The sequence below is a fragment of the Lepidochelys olivacea genome, assembly GCF_965140295.1.
Source record: "Lepidochelys olivacea isolate rLepOli2 genome assembly, chromosome: 16".
NCBI classification, from domain to species: domain Eukaryota; kingdom Metazoa; phylum Chordata; order Testudines; family Cheloniidae; genus Lepidochelys; species Lepidochelys olivacea.
Window position 1 is genome coordinate 24,745,294 of NC_140426.1, and position 15,917 is coordinate 24,761,210.

Here is a 15,917-nt window from a genome sequence, read left to right on the forward strand (position 1 = left end):
TTCACCTACTTTCCAGTGCCATGCAGTTGATGGGTCTATATAAACCAACACAGTTGCAGAGGAGATACTGAATCATGACAATTACCTATTAAACAAATGGATCTGTTGGACTAGGAGAGATCATGGCATACCTTGACTTACCTAGGCTGATGAGAGAGAAGGAGGCATGTGCTCAACTTCATGTGCCAATAGTTTCAAGCCCACCCAGTAAGATTTACCTAACAACCTCCTGCCCTCATCACACATCCAGCATTGCAATTTATATACACACTCATTAAGCAACCAAAGACTTCTAAGTATTCAGAACAAATTAAAAATATTTAAAGCATACAGCATCCATCCTCCTGGCTGTGCTGCTGGAGACACCAGAAGGAATTTTCCCTCAGAACATCTATCACAGCAATAGCAGGCACACCCATAGCATGGTGGCTCAGCAGTACTTAGCCGCAGAGAAAAGTACCTCTAAGATGGCTCCATAGCCTCTTCTGCCTTGGTGATAACTCTACATAGTGCAAAGTTAAATACATTTGAAATAATTATGAAAGTTTGTTGCTCAATAAAAGCTCATCATAACTCAGAGAGATGTTAGGTGTTTCTTCCAAACCATTTTAAATGAATCTTATTAAATTGGAATAACCCATCCGCCCATGAGATTCACACTCTGCCTGAGACTGATCGTGAAGGTCATGCTGAGGTTTTCAGCTGGTCAAGTATGTAGCGGCTCTTTTATTATGTGATAACAGTTCAGTGAGAACACATTGCACTGCTACTCTGCACTAGCTCCACTTCCATTTCCTGAGATGCTGCAAGGTCCTAGTTCTAATCTTTTATATGCTCAAAGCCTTAGTTACTTCAGATGGGGTGTGGGTGTCCTACCCAAACATTCACAGTGAGCAGGGACGTTGTGACTGTTTGGGTCAAATCTGCAGAAGATAGGATCTGAAGGATTTCAGTGTAAGGATCTAGACAGCAGAGTGAACTACCACTGGAGAGATTAGGATAAGCATGAGTCTTGAAACCTTCAGGGCACAAGGCAAGACTCAACTGTTGTGGAAGCTTCCCAAAAACAACTACAGCATGGCTAGGAAACAAACAAGTGACATCAATCCAATTGGCAGCAGGAGGATGGAAAACATCATCCCCATTGGATGTTATGGCACATTTCTTAATTACATGAATGGTACCTAAATACTATGGTGAGGTACCTATTAGACGTGCACATAATAAACAGGGTTTGAAGAAGCTGCACTCATCAAAGGAGCAGCCACCTCCTGGTGGTATGACAGCAGCATATACTAAGCCCCCCAGGACCTGCAGGGGTAGGAAGAGGAGTGGCAGAGGGGGACTTTGGGAGGCTAAGGAAGTTTTGTGGGTGAGCCAGGGCATGACCATTCCAGCCCTTTCTTCAACCAAGCTGACTGAATAAAAACAAATCCAGTGTTGACTGAATAAGTATGTGAGAAATATTTATGATGCTGGATATAAGTTGAGTTCCTCGGTCATTGGCCGTTAGTTTTCCTTGTTCCCTTTTTTCTGAAAATAGACTAATAGTCACTAAACAGGTGGCAGCCGAACACATTCAGGAAACACTAAATCCATAATCAGAATCACCAGATTTTTTCATCTCGATGCTTGTGAGCATGTCCTGAATCTCACTTTTCTCCCAGCTGTCAGTTTTCATGAGATCCATTTTTAAATTTACTGGATCTCATGCTGTGGCATCTTTGTCACTTAGTGAACTTAAGTTTGTTTTTCTAAATGTTTTGTGGCCATGATGTGATAAACTCAACTTTTGAGATTGGGCTATTAAAGGTTAACATGTTCTAAGAATCCAAATGACATATCAATGAAGGAGGATGGTCTTGAGGTGAAAGCACCACTGTGGGACTCAGATTTCCATGTGGCCTAGGAGCAAGTCACTTTACCCTTCTCTGCCACTGTTCCCCACTTATAAAACGAGGATAATAATTTTTTAACCTCCCACAGCGGTGTTGTGAGGAACTCAGGAAACACTCAGGTAACTGTGTGCCAGGGATGATGTATGTGCAAAAACAGGCAGATTGATACTATCACATTATCCTTGCAAATCAATGTCCCATCAACAGAGAAACTTAAAACAAACTGAGAAGGAAAGAGGAAGATGAACTATTTGAACAACTTTGTTATGAGAGAAACACAGTAACCCACATAACAATTTCTTTGATCTAATCTCTTCCCCAGGCCCCATTCCTGAGGCCAAGTGGTTCATAACTGCATTATGGATATGGTTTAAGGAAGAAGAATTATCACTATTCATGGATCTCATTTCAGGAACTTGAGGAGAGGTGGTTGGAGAGGGTGAGGAAGCGGTTGTCCCTATAATTCTGGGGCTCACTTTCCCAATCCACATTTTGAAGGAGGATTGCTATTGGATCAGGTTGTTCTATAAAGTTAGTTTGTAAAGTGGGAGGAGAGATTTTCCTTTCACAGCATGCTACTAACTGCTGTGAATGTGGTCCCTGTATAGTCAAACTTTGTTTTTCTTGCACTTATGTTCATATTGCATAAATGAAAGGAAAGCAAAGTCTGAATATAGGGGCCATCGAGTGTGAATGAAATCTATTCCTTAGTTCATATCAAGATCCATACACATGTAAGATCATGGAAGTCAGACTGCATTTACCAGGTTTTCTGCTTCTTCATCCACAGCATGAAAAGATAATTCCCTCTCCCCAGTTTTTTGGCAGTAATATTGATCTATAAATATGGCACCTATCCAAAAATTTGCATGGGATGTAGAAATGGCTACTTCTGTGCAAACAGAAAAAGAATAAAGTTCAAGATTTTAGCACAGCAGATCTCCCCCCTCCCCAAGTTCAGTCCTGTACCAAGAATAAGAGCAAGCTCTTTTCCTAGTGTGACTGGAGTTATTGCTGTAACTCAATTTTTCCCGGTAGCATAACATTTTATAAATTGGTGTGCGTGTAGGGTGGGGAGGAATTAAAAGCTCCTCACATAACATCACTTCTGAAATCTACCAGAGTTGAAATCCAGACTGTAATTTATCTGCTAATCAATCAATTATGAAAATTGTGAAGTGGCAGAGCCCTGGGGCTGTTTAACATTAGGCTCTATATGGTGCTCTCATCACCACAGCTCCCGCATCAACAACAGACTAGTGATGGAAGCTGAAACTTCCAGCAAAATCACACAACTCAAGCATCACTAACAAAAATTCAGAATCTGAAAAATGCTATAGGAATGTTCAGAGTCAGATATTCACCCTTATTCTCTGTTTTGAGCATAAAAAGATTAGATCTATGATCTACCCAGAGAGAAACAGTATTTTTGCAGGCATGAGTGCTTCAAATGTGGGAGAAGAAAACTGAGATTTTGTTAAAGTTCTTCCCAGACATTCTAACCAATAATCACAACCTGTATCATAATGGGTCCAACTGCTTCCAGTTCTATGTCTTGCCAAACATCCAATACAGCCATGTGTATATAAGAGACATGTGGAGAACAGGCTACGGTGACAAATGGAACAACACCTATTACAGACTTCAAATTTAAACTGACAATGTAAATCACAAGGAACAAGCCAAGAGTTTATATGACTCTTTGCCTTTTAGTATTGTATTTATTCTTCACAAGGGCAAAGGACAAACCTGTACCATCTACCTGGAGAGAGAATGGAAAGAAAAGCTATGACTTCTAGGTCAGCAAACCTGCCCTGTATGCCATTTGCTACAGCTGCTCTCATCAGCCCTGTTCCAAAGTCTATGTTAGGTGCAGTATAGGCATTTTGAGGCCCACATCATTTATAGCCATGGCGAGCAATGTGGCAGGGTGGCAATGGTGGACATAAATGTGTGATGCAGTCTAGTCTAAAGCTTTAAAGCAAGGGAAAGAAAGTGATCCCTGTGAACATTAAGGTCAGCAAGCAGTTGGTAGCGGAAGTATTTTGCAGTAGTGCATCAGACAGGCAGCCTTAGTAATCTAAAGAAATGAGGTGACAATCCAGCGTCCTGGATCCCTCAAATGGTTTTTAAAAATTATTCCCCCTTCTCTCCACTGGCTAAACACTCGGTGATTTTGCAGCCATTGCCACTATTATTTGTTGGACAGCTTGTCTGGGTTCCTAGTGCATGATGGTAGTGTCTTCTACCTGAGTGACTCTAGGGCTAGGCTCACAGCCACAGTCCTAAGCAGAGAAGAAAAGCTATGGAAGATAAAAGGTGAGGAAAGGGGCTGTGATTGTCCCATCCTGTAATGACCCATTACATAATTTTGTCATTCATATGGGCACCAAGGACAGCTTCTCTCAATCTCTGGGCAGTTATAGGAACAGAAGTCAACAATTTTACCGAATTATCTACCCAAATTAAACACCCCCGGAAGGGGATGCCTGATAAGTAATTGCAAAGCAAGATGAGATATCTTAAAAATCTCTATGCTGCAAAATCTAATAGTTAAGATGCTAGATAATAATACTGGATAAATTCTCAACAGTACTGAACAGTTGAGCATTTAATATTTAGCCTGCTTAAGATGTTTTACTTATAGTTTTTGCAATTTAAAAACTGCTAGTATGGACACAAAACTATCAGAGAAATGCTAGAAACTAACTTAAAATAGGATGAGATATAATGAGTTAAAATTAAAGGTTGCTGCTGGCTTCCTAGCCCATCCCCCTTTAACTAATCTGTCATGTAATGAAGAGAAGCACCAACATAGGACAGCTAGCTGCCGGCTCACTTACAGCAAGCTGATTAAGAATGTTCAACCAACAGCAGACTGCAGACCTTTCCAACGAAAATAAATAGACTGTATGCAAATGTGTTTGTCACTTTGACAGCATGTCTCAATTAAGGCATATCGCTGCTGTTGGTAGGCTCTGGCGCTGCAGTGGTATGGGTGAGCCAACTGCATCACTGATACACAGGGCTTGACCCTAATCCGCATGCATGCATTTTAAAAAATTCTGCCTTTACCACATACACTAGCATAATACTAGCAGACATGGAAAGCAAGTGACAATAAGAAAAAACCCTCTTTCATCCTCCCCAGTGTATAAGGCCTGTGAATGCACAAACAACGCTTATTTCAGCAGTTTTCATGCCTTTTTAATCAATTTTTTCCCCCTCACTTATTTTACAAGGAGTTAAAAGCGACACTAAAATCTTCCCCCTTTAATCGCTAGTTAGAGCTCATGTACCATTTAAATAGTAGAAGTTGATTTTTTTCAAAGCCTTAATTTTTATTTCCTAAAACTGTACTCCTTTCAACCCACTTGAAGTATTGTGTGCACTGGAAGTATTGTTTAATTGTCTATATTGTGTGGCACTATGATCACAAGGAGGATCTGTGGAAGGACAAAGACTGTAAGCAAGATAGCTCTAGAACTATCAAGTTACACAATTTTTTGGAAACTGACATTTGTAATGTAACGACAGTAATAAGCATTTAGCAAGTGAGCCTTTCACCTTTGCCAGTGGTTCACTAAAGCTGATGTGTGTTTCTTTTGACAGAGAGAAAGTGATCTTTAAAAAATCTGAAAGTGATCATACCCCTGCCTGCCACATGATTTTGGGTAAGCACTTTCCACTTGATTATCTACGTTAGTAATCTACCAAAGTGTTGGGATGATCCACCGCTCATGCAAATGTAAAAGGGTTGGCAGGGGCGGGGAGGGTTCAGGATTCCCAAACAAAAATGTAGGGTTTGCCTGGATTTCAGAAGGTTTTTAAAGAAAAGCAATGTTTTCCTGGTGGATTAAGGTGGCTGCATTTCTCCAGTAGCCCCAAACCCCCTCAACTATATAAGAGCAGAAAATAAATGAAAAATAAACCACCACTTCAAAAATTTAATTGGGGCGCAATCTGTCTGAGAAAACTTCCAACAACCTGCATTTAGCACAACAGCCAAAGTTCTAAAAGCATGCCATCAAACTCTAAAATGATAAAGAAAAGGAAGATCAAAAGGAAAACTGAAAATAAGATGCTGTAATGAATTACTGCTTCTTATACATATGTAGACACAGTTTAATATCTAAATGGTAAGAAATCTAGTTATATTAACTTGCTAGGCATATGCTTTACTACTATTACTATCATTTACCTAAAATATGGCTTGGCTGTCATTTTAGAACTTCCATTTTCTGATAATGCACTGTTTTTTAACCATATTAATTCCAAATTTGTCCTTTAAGAAACCAGATAGTCATTTCTGTGCTCTAATGAGCCTCAGAGAGAAAAAAAGGTAAAAAGATCAGGAATAACAGAGGACATTGAATACAGTGGCAAAAATATCTTTTACAAATAAAATCTGTTAATGTAAGCTATGCTGGAAAGCGGATTGTGAACACTGTGTGTTTTTCCATTCCGATTTTAATGATTTGATATAACATTTTCTACATGATTAGTTTGTATAAAACCAGCTATTTTTGTAGACACATCGTCAGAAACATAATGAGGATAGCTCATATTTGGAGCTCAACTGTCGATATTGAAATACAGAGCACTATTAAAGAATTATTAATTGATTTTTTCCACTGGAATTCATTGCTTTTAAATTTTGAAGTCTGCTGAAGTGATAATAATAATTAGATGTTCTGTGCGAACACTAGTGATCTGCTTAGATAACTGAAGACACCTTAGATAATGTACCCTGTTGTACTAAAGGGATGTAGCATGATGCACACTAATGGAACAGACAGAATAGTTTATTATTACATTGCTGTAAATAAATGGTACATACTCTTGCAAATACATCTAAAATATAATTTGCCTCAAAAAAATATCTTATACACAAAAGAAACTACTGAAACCACTAAACATGATAAGAGCCTCCCAAACGTGGAGGTGAAATGGAAAATAAACCCAGAATGATGTACCTGATCTGTAAAAATTAATGAAAAGGCTAAAGTGATCTTTAAACGAACAATCTTTCAATTAAATATTTTTGCCTATCTATAACAAATACAATTTAAACAAATCTAACATCACCTACCTGCCCAAAGTGTACTGTGATTGGTCTTCTATCTTCTCTGAGTTTAGGGTCCTTCTTTTCACTCAACGGAGAAGGAGCTGTCCTTGGTAGGGACTCTTCTGGTGTTGCAGAGCATCCATTCTCAGCAATGTCCTGTATGGTAGGAAAAGGAGAATTACATGGCCAGGAACATTCCTGATTAAGGGTAAGAGGCAAAAAGGAGGTACTAGAGGATAAAGCTGACTAAGCATTTTGATGTTAGGATCAAAAATCAAAAGCAGAGAAAATAAAACAATTAGCATAGAACATTTCATTGTATTTTGTTAATCACAGTCTATGTGCAGAAATCCCATAAAATACTAAAGCTGCAAACACAAACATTAAATACCAACTATATTAAATAAAATGTGTCTGACTTATACAGACAAAAGCCAGCAATTTGGAAGGTAGGGCTAACATAGCTCTAACTGTTGCATTGTGAGAATAAAGACAACACCATGAGGAAAGGTCTGAATGCAACCTTAGAAACTGAGCTTCCTTGCATTTTGTACATTTAAGTTGTACCGTTAATATAATTTTATGTACTTACATAGAATTCTGTATAACAGAACACTTATCTATGGAAATACAAGCTCAGGTGTAGTGGTATTAAGGGAGCAAATTCACAGCTTAGCTAGTTAAGCAGGCCCACGTGTGGCCAGTGTCAATGATGCCTTGAAGAGTATACATGTCACAACTTGCAGCCTAAGATCAGTTTCTTTTTGACCTAAGTCCTGATCTTAAGCAAAATGAACAAGCAACCTAGGTTACAAGGTTTGGTGAATGTGTGTGTGGTGTATATAACATAGGAATATAAACATAAAGAATGGACTTGGAAAAGACAAAGGCATGCGGACATCTTACAGAGAATCAAGAAGATGGAAAGAGTTGGTACAATCAGTTGAGAAATAGCCTGCAACATAGTGAGCCCAAACCTTAAATCTCTTTGCAACAATGTCAAGGAAATAAAGCTTGGTAAATATAGAGGGAAACCTGCACACACTGTAGCTTTGCAAGACTGACCTGAGGTTGGCTGCTGACACATACATTGCTTTGATGGAGTGACCTTTGACATGCCCCCTCAAGTTTCAGTATCGCTAAAGTATAATAATGAGACATGTAAGCTGAAAGCCAATTAGAAATGGTTCTTTTGGACACAGACTGACCTAATGTGTTTGGGTCAAGTAAAACAAAAAACTGGATGGACTTTCTAAGGGGCTTTGTCTGCTCCACATAGAAACTGACAGGCCTTTTTAGATCCAGCTGGTGGAGCAATGGTTCACCAAGATGGACATAAGAGTGGTGGGGAAATTAATAACTTGTTAAAGTGAAACCATAGAAGGAAACTTTTTATAGGTGTACAATTCCACCTTCTCTGGGTAAAATGTAACAAAGTCCAGCATATTAGTAACAAGGGCCTGCAACAAACACTATTGTGAGAAAGATAGCTTTCTACAAAGGATACAGAACTTCAACTCACCAGAGCCAGCAAGGGGGACCTTATTTGGAGCCCCATAACACAATGATAGTATATATTATTTTGAAACATAAGATGCACATGAAGGTAAAATGCAAACCGAAAACAAAGCAAAGGAAAAGCAGCTTCAAGGAAGACTCCTGACTGATGAGTGAATCACAATAAAAGCTGTGAGACTATTACAAATCTCTGAAGTTTTTTCCCCCTTATGGGTCTGCTACACTTCTCAGCTGATGGCACTGCATGTAGGGGAGAAGCAAGTGTTCATTAAGCATTCTCTCCAGTGCTAGAGAATACACTAGCCACCATTTTGCCTTTAATTTTAACATATTTCTGTTTGAGGACATGCGCAAGGGATCTGTTACAGATTTCATTAGAGAGGAATTCATCATGTTTTGATTCACAGACCAATTATCAGTGAACAAGTGACTTAAGACCTCAGTATCTGTAAAGGTACCCAAACAGGCAGACAAGTCAACAACACTGCCTCAGTCATCAGGAATAGAACGTACTTGGCTGAAAATTGTTTCTGCCTTCATGACTGAAAGCACATCTGTGCCAAACAGTCACAGAAACCCGATTCTTCATGAACGGAACTAGACTCTGAGCTCACGGTACAAATGACTGAATATTAAGGTGTCTGGCATTAGTGTACTCAGAAACCATCCAATGAACTAGGTTAAACTCCTGTCATGTCAGTCTATGTGCAGCAGCCTCAATTCACAAACAGCCTTTAAACATGGGTGCAACTGATTTGGTAGTAGGAGATACAACCCTCCCTTAGATGAAGAGAAAGCACAGAAAGGTATACTACAGGTTGGGATGTTAAACACTCTCACAAGTCAGAAGCAATCAAATCAGTCTCGGGTACTAAGTATCAGGGGGTAGCCGTGTTAGTCTGTAACCACAAAAACAACAAGATGTCCGGTGCACCTTAAAGACTAACAAATTTATTTGGGCATAACACCGGACTCCTTGTTCTTGTAGTCTTAGATACGGTACCCAGGGCAAGCTGAGCTGCCTTTAAAGCAATCTCTTGTCTTCAGTACCAGCATTGACACAAGAATTTTAAAATCATGTAAGACTTCAAATCTGGAACACCGTCAAAGGAGATAATTGCTAACAAACAAGTTTCTTAAGGAAAGTTAAAACCTCCTCAGCCTCTTCTTCCCATACTTCACTTTGCAATCCTATTGCTGTCCATGAAACATGCCAAAACTCCAGGCAGGACTTAAACTTACGCTACGTAGAGTGTTTAAAACAAGAAACCATCCAAAGTAAAAATATTGAACCATACCACACATGCCCTCTCAGAAAGAAATTAGAAAAACTACAAAATAAAAAATATTCTATTGATTTCTGCAGAAAAGACTGACAACATTCATTCAATATGTATCTGTATGTAATGTTTCATATACAGATACACCCTAACACCTGTGCCTGGAGGAAAAGTCTTTGCTAAACTGAGGTATGAATTTGCTACCCCATTGTCAGGTGACAGAGTGTAGATCAATACAGTAATTTTTTTAAAGATTATATGTATGGCTATGGAACATTTACAGATGTGTAAAATGTAGCCACTCTACTGAATAATTGCTATTTAATCAGCAGAATGCCTTCATATTTTTCTAACTACTTATTTATTTAATAGACTAGAAAATCTATGTATTATAAATCATACAGCAAACAGTAAAAGCATAGTCCAGAGGGATTCTTTAAGTTATTTTATATAACCCTAAAAGTGGCATTTGCAATAGCCTGGATAACAGACCTTTAACTAGAGGGCATACACAGATCTAGTAAATAAAATAATGTTGAATTAATTATTATTGTGAAATGCCTGATCATTTATTTAAAGCTATAGATTGTCTAGTCTTACCTACAGTGAGATGCTTTAAGTAAGTTACATTCTTCTTACTAGTGGCACCTTAGAGACTAACGAATTTATCTGAGCATAAGCTTTCGTGAGCTACAGCTCACTTCATCGGATGCATGATGAAGTGAGCTGTAGCTCACAAAAGCTTATGCTCAAATAAATTTGTTAGTCTCTAAGGTGCCACAAGTACTCCTTTTCTTTTTGCGAATACAGACTAACATGGCTGCTACTCTGAAACCTGTCATTCTTCTTACTGAAAGTTGAGGATGGTACCACTCACATTCCTCCTTCTTCCTAATTCTATACAGTTAGGCTTCAAAGGAGGCCAAGTAACAGAGTGACTTGACCACCTTGCTGCATTTAGGAAATGAAAAAATTTGCCTTTACTTTAAAAAAAACAAAAAAAAACAAAACTGTAGCAGGTATAAAATAAAGCTACCATACAGTATCTGTTAACAATTATTTGCTATCAGTCATGAGGATCCTCTGAAAACTATTTCTGTTGCTTTGAAATACTGTACCACAAATGAACAAGGGATGGGAATAGAGCCCCATTCAATCTCCACGATCATATTAAAGAAGGACCTTACACACACCACAATGACCTCTCAATAGGTCAATCCCACATTTTCCATTTGCAATTCAAACCCAAAACTGGAGCAGACCAAGGGCAAAATGGGCTCTTGATTATATTTAAGAGGTCATCATTGCTATGCAGAGTTGTAGGAAGCAGACCTCCAGCTCTACTGCATTTTTAAATTCTATCATTGTATAGAAACTGCTCCTATTTGGCAGTGAAAACTGAAAAAGGGATGTTTAGATTTGACTTTTCCTTACCAGTAGCCTGCACGCTTTTCACACTAATACTAGAATATTATATTTTAAGTTGCAGTAGGCAGTGAGGTTAAATTAAGAATAGTTTTAAATTACTGCAGAAAATGGTAGAGTAACACTCAAGATCAGCAAAATTACGTATGTATTTAATGATGCCAGAATTTCAGTTACAAAATAACTCTGTCATTAGCAAGCACATGAAAAAGATGAAACTCTCCAGAAATTGGTAAAAGCAAGTGAAAATTGATAAGGGTGCACTAATGGATATGCTAACAATTGAGCAGTGCAGACACCTTTCCATTAAAAAAAAGTATGATGGTTAGTGAAGTAGGTTTCACCATTTGTGTTACCTAAAACACACTAACACCTCATTCTAACATTATCGCCTATTGTTGTGCTTGAAAACAATAAGGGGTGGGTAAAAGCAAAAAAGATCAGAGTGACCTGAAAGGGAGAGAGGTAGAGATTCTTAGTCTTGAGTATTTACATGAATATTTTATAATGATTCTTTTAAAGTATAAGATTAACAATGCAATCTTATTTGCAGAAATGCTAAATAGCAAGAAAAATGCATTTTTATTCCAAATGGGATCTAACAGGTTGAATGGAGGAAAGTTGAGTGCGAGCGTTTTGGGGGAAGATTTTAGATCTACTCAATTTTAAATGGTGTTTGTGTTTTTTTAAAATGAATGAAGGTATCTGGAGTACTAGGGAGGGAGCAAGAATAAAGCTAAATAAATGAATGAATAACAGATATCTCATTAATTGGAAAGTGTCTCATCCTTTTGTATATAAATGTCACAGAGCACAATATAATACTAGCAATAAAAATGGTACAGTAAAATTCAGTAATTTTACTTAGTGCTGTTTTCTTTACAGATGCATGTGTTGGGGATGGGGAAACAAATTTCACTAGTTATTAGATTATGTTCAGAAACTAAAACACATGGAGTTAACTATTGCATAGGAAAACGCTGCATGCAGAAAAATTGCCTTCTGTTTTCTTTCTGTGATCAAATTATACGATCAGTTACCTGAAATGAGGTAACAAGTAAATATGAGGTTATTTTAAATCAACTGAACCAAATCTCCACCAATGTGCCCAACACTGTAGCTAATGGTCCACTGGTCCTTGCATTACACAGGCCTTATTTCATGAGTTGATTCTTACTACTTGGTGGTAAAAACCCATCAGTTCTTATAAGTTGACAAGTTTAGGCAGAGAAGGAACTTTTCCATTAATATTTAAAATAGATATATCCATTAGACACAGCCTTAAGATTGCTTTGGGTATTTTGAGAATAACAAATTAAATTACTGAAATATTGATTTTAAAATTCAGCAGTTGTGTAAGGTGCAGTAAATCAGAAAAACATTCTGAGTGAGATCTTTGCAGTTACTAAATTGGCTACCTTGTATTCCCAATAGACTGTAATGGCTCTGAACTATAGACTAAATAGAATAACTAGAAGAAACCTAAAGGCAGAATCATCCATATAATATGTATCCATATGACTACCCCAACAGCATCAAAAGTAGCAATTAATATTGGATACCACACTGATCAGACACAATTTAGCATTCCCTGAATTTTACTGTTTAAACACAAAAAAGAATGAAATTCAGAGACAATAAAATGTCATCATCATAAGGCCAAAGTGCTGACAAACTTAAAACTGCAAGAAATTCAGATTTAAAAATTACTTCAACCCTCGTTCTACAACACTGTGCCTAAACTTCACACTGATGACATGTGATAACCATGTGTCCAATGAGAAACCTTGGGTTATTTCCCCTGAGAAGTTACCAGAGGAATATAACGGCAATTTGCCATTTGGAGCAAAGTTCACTGTCATTACTGTAGGCGTTATCAGCCAGTTTATGCAAAGCCCCCTCTCACAATGTCTTGGCACAACGGGCAGGCGAGGGACCACGATAAATGGAACACTCAATTTTCTGGCTTTCGTGGGTTTAAGTCAGAGCCTTAATGTATTTGAAGATAGTTTTTTGTCTGTGAATATTTATAACAGTGTGAAAAATCCAGGACAGCTGGTAATGCATTTTGAAGTGTGCTAACAACACTGTATCAAACAGCTTTCTATTGATCACATAATGCTTTTTGTGGCTAAGTATTTCATACATAAGCGCTTATACATTTTGAATAAGAACTTCAAGTACCTTTTGCTTCAAGCGGTTTTTCACCTCTTTTATTCCCATTTTTGCATGATCTTTTGCCTGCATGAAAAATTAATGTAAGTTAAAAATCTCTTTCTATTTCCAGCAGCGACTGTGCTCGATTTAAGTCCATCAAGACTCACCTTCTCTGATTATTGAAAATGGGAAGGAAAAATTGGATCATCAAGTTGAAAACATACTGGCTATAAAAACAAATACAAACCTGAAAGGTTAAAAAACCTTTAATGATACTGCAAAGATTTTGTTTTCTCTGTTTTGATAGCAGGGATTTTTGTTCCTCCCACCACCCCCCAGTTCCTCCTCCATGATTTTTCCTCTCTCTAATTATTTATCTCTGCTGCATGGTGACAATTACCAGCAATAGCACAGCTGTAAGATTCCTCACTGCAGTGTTCTGAATACCAGTTACATTTTACTAGGGCAGGTCCTAAATCTCAGGACCTTTGTCAGGCTGGAGGCAGGAAATAAGGGATAGTTTGAATAGACATCTCACTGCTTTTTGTCATATTTCATAGAATTCAGTATTGAAGAGATCCTGACATGCTTCCATATATTTTAGCCCTCTGCAGTGAAATGATCAGTTATAAACCATGTTACAATAACAGTTATTAGCTGTATGTTAACCAAGCACTGAACGATTTTCATTTAGAAAACAACCCAAGAAGCTTGGCTCAAAATAAGCAGGTATGAAAAATCTCTGGGGAAAAATAACAGACATTTACAAAAACTGGAACAATTGGCCAAATGAGAGGATTCCCTCATTTCCATGTAGCTACTCACAGAGGCCCAGGGGTAACAATGGATTTCCAACAGTGTAATGATGAGATAGGAGAGGGGTTTAGTACAGGATATAGGGACCGTTCCAGGAAATAGTGCTATTTACTAAATAGGAAAGCAACTTCTGCACTTTGAAGATAAATCACCTGTCAAACTCATTTTCTTTTACAGTGTAATTAGTATAAAATGTTTCAAACTGGTATTTCAGTTAAACAGAAAATATTTTAATAGAAGAATAGAAATTAAAAACATTTCCGGATACATGCTTAATGGCCTAGTCTCTAGCACTTTATTGTTAATACGCATTTATCTTGTTCAAATAATTTCGTTAGTATAGAGAAAAAACTTTAATCTACAGATTCATTTAACACAGCATCATAGTTAGATTCAGTTGTCTGGGTCATAAGACAATACTCAGTACTTACAAACTTATAGACAGTCTTCATGGCTGGGTTAGCCTTGGTCTTTACTGTATTTATAATGGCTCCACTTCCTTTCTGTAATTACAGTAACAATGGAATCATTTTCATTGAGGCTGTTAAAGCAAATGCCAGTCCAGAGCTATTATTTTAAAACAGGAAATAACAGAAAGTATCAATTGTGTTAGATATCAGAGCAATATGCCTAAATGGAAATTTATTTTTATTTATGGTTACATAGTTCCACTCTCTCACCGAGGATTAGATACTACTTTTTCCAGGGCAAATCTGATCCATTTAAAATCATGTTTTAGGACAGACCTTTGCAATATAAAGGTTTCAGTTTCTCATAATAAAAATCACTCCCTTTACCGTATCGAGGCTTCTTCAGAGGTGCTCTCACTAAACAGTGTCCATAACAATTCTTATCACCCCCAAGGGTATCCTGCTTATTGCATTCAAGTAATAAACATGTTTAATACTAAAATACCCTACCAGCTCAACAGGAAAGACTGTACGTTCACTGAAAAAACCCTACTCTCTGCAGTGCACTTTCCTTTTCATGCCCTTGTTTTCTTTCTTACAGATTCTGTATATCTCAGATATGCTGCCTTTCTTAATATCTAAAAACTGGGATAAGGGAAGAATTGAGACAACATGAAATCCAACTGCAATCTAAGCATAATTCCAGAAAAGCTGAACTGTGTGTAGAGGACACACTAAAAGACATATAAGGCTGTGATATGTCAGACAGAATAATCTATTAGGCTAGTTAGTGTTTTGTTTATCTTCTGAACACCATTGACTCTTGCTGCATAGTACGTTATTTGATAACTAAATCTTGTGTGCAGAGCAGATGGGTAAAATCCATGGAATAAAATCCCATATAATTCCATGATAGTTTATCCTAACATAGAATTATTTTTTCAGAAGTAAGCCAAATTTTGCTTCAATGTATTCTTATATTTATGATGTTATTACACAGCATTTATCTTACTTTAACAAAAAAAAAAATTGTAAACTACTGAACATAACCACTTGGATTTTATATTCATTCACACCAATACTCTCGTCTCCTTTCACCATTTTGCATCCTACATATTTGTAAACAAGTGTGAAAATTTTTTTTAAGCATTATTGGTATTTTAAATGTATTTAATGCACAAAGATCAAGATCATTTTCAGCCTAGCTGTTTGTGCATTAGAGAATTCTACTCATAATCAGGGCTAGAGAAAAATGGGATCATATATTTAAAAAGGTGAGCTCTCCCTAAATAATTATTTTACAGTCATACACAGCCTTAACTATGGATAATTTTAATGTATCACT

The 15,917-nt window shown here is 37.4% G+C and overlaps 1 protein-coding gene across 3 annotated transcripts in view; it reads right to left on the reverse strand.

The window, feature by feature from the left end:
• DENND1A (DENN domain containing 1A) overlaps nt 1–15,917 on the reverse strand; it is a 421,747-nt gene that overhangs the window by 102,261 nt on the left and 303,569 nt on the right. For all 3 annotated transcript variants that reach the window (XM_084650295.1, XM_084650293.1, XM_084650294.1), the window contains exons 17-19: nt 14,594–14,665; nt 13,374–13,430; nt 6,991–7,122 (exon numbers count right to left, since the gene is read on the reverse strand). In XM_084650295.1, coding sequence (XP_084506421.1) covers nt 6,991–7,122; nt 13,374–13,430; nt 14,594–14,665 — 261 coding nt within the window. The remainder of the gene's footprint in view (nt 1–6,990; nt 7,123–13,373; nt 13,431–14,593; nt 14,666–15,917) is intronic.